Source organism: Octopus bimaculoides, chromosome 5 (assembly GCF_001194135.2).
Source record: "Octopus bimaculoides isolate UCB-OBI-ISO-001 chromosome 5, ASM119413v2, whole genome shotgun sequence".
Taxonomy (NCBI): domain Eukaryota; kingdom Metazoa; phylum Mollusca; class Cephalopoda; order Octopoda; family Octopodidae; genus Octopus; species Octopus bimaculoides.
This window is the reverse complement of record NC_068985.1, coordinates 64,340,557-64,343,266: the sequence shown is the minus strand read 5'-3', so window position 1 is coordinate 64,343,266 and position 2,710 is coordinate 64,340,557. Positions and strand designations below refer to the sequence as shown.

The 2,710-nt window shown below is 35.2% G+C and overlaps 1 protein-coding gene across 1 annotated transcript in view; it reads right to left on the bottom strand.

Moving 5' to 3' along the window:
* Positions 1-2,526, bottom strand: part of LOC128247803 (thymidylate synthase-like) — a 22,942-nt gene extending 20,416 nt beyond the window's left edge. The window contains exon 1 of the mRNA XM_052967757.1: positions 2,467-2,526. Coding sequence (XP_052823717.1) covers positions 2,467-2,511 — 45 coding nt within the window. The 5' untranslated portion in view covers positions 2,512-2,526. The remainder of the gene's footprint in view (positions 1-2,466) is intronic.
* Positions 2,527-2,710: the final 184 nt, after the last annotated feature.

Below are 2,710 nucleotides of genomic sequence, written 5' to 3'. Positions count from 1 at the left end.
AATAGGAAAAACCTTTTCAGTAAAATTAAAAAAAAATTTTGAAAATATTTTCAGATGAAAAGATGTGATTTAAGAAAGATTTAGCTGCACATCCCACAACCACCTTAGTATCTTTCTCAGAATTGCATTTTAAAATTGCAGAATTGCAAGATTAAAAAATAAACTCAATGAGAAAACTAATGCTTTGCTTTAACTTTAAAAACATGTAACTGATAGCAAACTCATTAATAGGAGAGAAAAAAACCACCCAAAACAAATCAGCACTACTTGCGAAAACACAAACACTAACCACAAATTATCCAACTGTATTCAAAATTGGAAAAAGAACATCACATCGGACTTAAATAGTCTACAAGATAACATTCACTGTACAAATTTTTATTGATAAAATTTGACCAATATTTTTCAAAGAAAAACAAAATTTACATGTACAAGAATATCTGCTAGGTAAAATTCAGACCTTGCTCTCCACATGTCAAAACAGTGAGAGGGAAGAAACAAAATTCTGAATACAATTCCATGCTAATTTTGGGCTACAGAAGACTAAATTTAGTGCATTTTTTTCATAGAAATATATGTTTACTAAGCAGCTCATCCATTTCTTGAAATTCTGATTCAAAACTCAATATCTGAAGCTTTGAATTCATGTTTCATTTCAGCTCTCACTACACAGGAACATGTCAGTTTGACAAGTAGCATCAGTATGCGTTAATCCTATATGAACAGCTGTGGTATTCCCCTTTTTATTGACTCTGCACTTTAGCACCATCTTGTTGTTGGATTCAGCAATGGCTATACTGAACCACAAGAAAATTTTCTCTTATGGTATAAAATTTTTTATATTTCATAAAGCAAAAAGAGTCCTCTTCATGACTATCAGCACTATTAGCAAAATTAGAGTTATTTTGCTCAGAATTCATGAGTTACAGTTTTTCATGGCTAATAGACAGTTATAATGATATAGGCCTCTCAGTATAAGTGAACCTTCATTGAAGTTGTGGAAATATATGGCCCAATTAAAATCAGTGATGTTAAGCAAGTCATGCTTATATCAAATGGAGAAATAGATCTTATTTTAATCCAAGGGGACTGGTCACAGAGGATTAGTTTCCTAATCTAGCATATTCTATTGCCCTGTTAAATCAATGTTATCAATATCCAACACAATTTATAGTAAACTTTTTTTACTTCTAGTAAATTCTTCCAAAGGTTCATAACACATTGTTCTTTTAACCTTAAATTATCTTACATTTTCTTTTTAATTTATTCTGTCAAAGTCTGGTTTGGTTGGGTGAGTTATGACTAACACACATTAATCATTAAGCAACCTATGCAAGGTAATACAATCTCTTTTCTTTGTTTTCATTTAGTGATATCATCATCATTTAACGTCCACTTTCCATGCTTGCATGGGTTATACAGTCCGACTGGAATTGGTAAGCCGAAGAGCTGCACCAGGTTCCAGTCTCAATGCCCTTCCTAATACCAACCACCCCTTGAGTATACCAGGTGCCTTTTATGTGTCACCAGCATACATCTTTCCACAGCTGTCTTCATTCATACACATCACATGACCATACCAGTGCAATGGTCTGCATTGCGCACTTCATCTGATGACCAATTTTTCTCTCAAGTCACTTACACTCTGTTGTTGCACATCCAACAGCAATTACTAGATTCATTTCTTTCAAGCCTTCACATGTTTTCTGCAGTCATAGCTCAGGTTTCACTACCATGTAGCATGACTCTTCGTACATAGGCAGCATACAATCTGCCTTTCACTCTGCCTCCAATGCTGACTTGGTCACGTAGATAACAGAAGCTATCAACTACTTCTAGATATTTGACCTGGCATTTTATGGAGTCTATTTTCAGTATATTTCTAGTGTTCCTTGTACCTGAGTATTTGGCCAACACAAAGACTATTTTCCCTGTTAATTTTCCTCTGATACTGCTGCACCTCCTATGTGTTCATAGCTTGTACCAGGTACACCATATTGAGTTTCTATCTTCGACTTTTCTACATATCGATCAGAGCCATCTATCTGAAGAGGTTTGTGATTTGTCTGCTTTCCTACTTACTAAGACTTTGGTCTTTGCTAAATTAAATCCTCTAAGGCCCTTTGATTCCAGACATTGCTTCCACACACCTGAAATTGTTTCTGATAGTGATTCAGCTCAAAGAACAAGGTCATCAGCATAGAGAACCTCCCAAGACCAGCCAGACATAAATTCCTGGAGGATTATGATGAACAAGAGGGGGCTGAGGACCAATCCTTGATGAATTCCTATTTGCACACTGAATTGCCAACCCTCACCTTACTGACAGCATCCTTATACACCGCCGGTTAAGTTGTTGTTGACGAACAACAACAATCATTTTATTCAGCTAAATACACGTCATTGGTTGGTTGAAATTACCGAAATACGACAACTTTAACACGAAATAACTTTGAAAATACAAACTTTTCTCAACAGCACTAAGAGTAAAAGATGTTTTATATGACACATTCTACCAGTGTCCGAAGTTTGAAAGTGTTTAGTTACAGAAAATTAATTTCTCGATGTGCCGTTCAAAGGGTAAAGATCCACGCTGAAGTTAATTTTTCACAAGGTTGATTTTTGGCAATTTTCTGGAACCTCCGTATCCAAAAAAGGGGGGGTTTTCGCAAAAAAATTTAAAATAAACAAATTTGGGAGAAAATGGGCG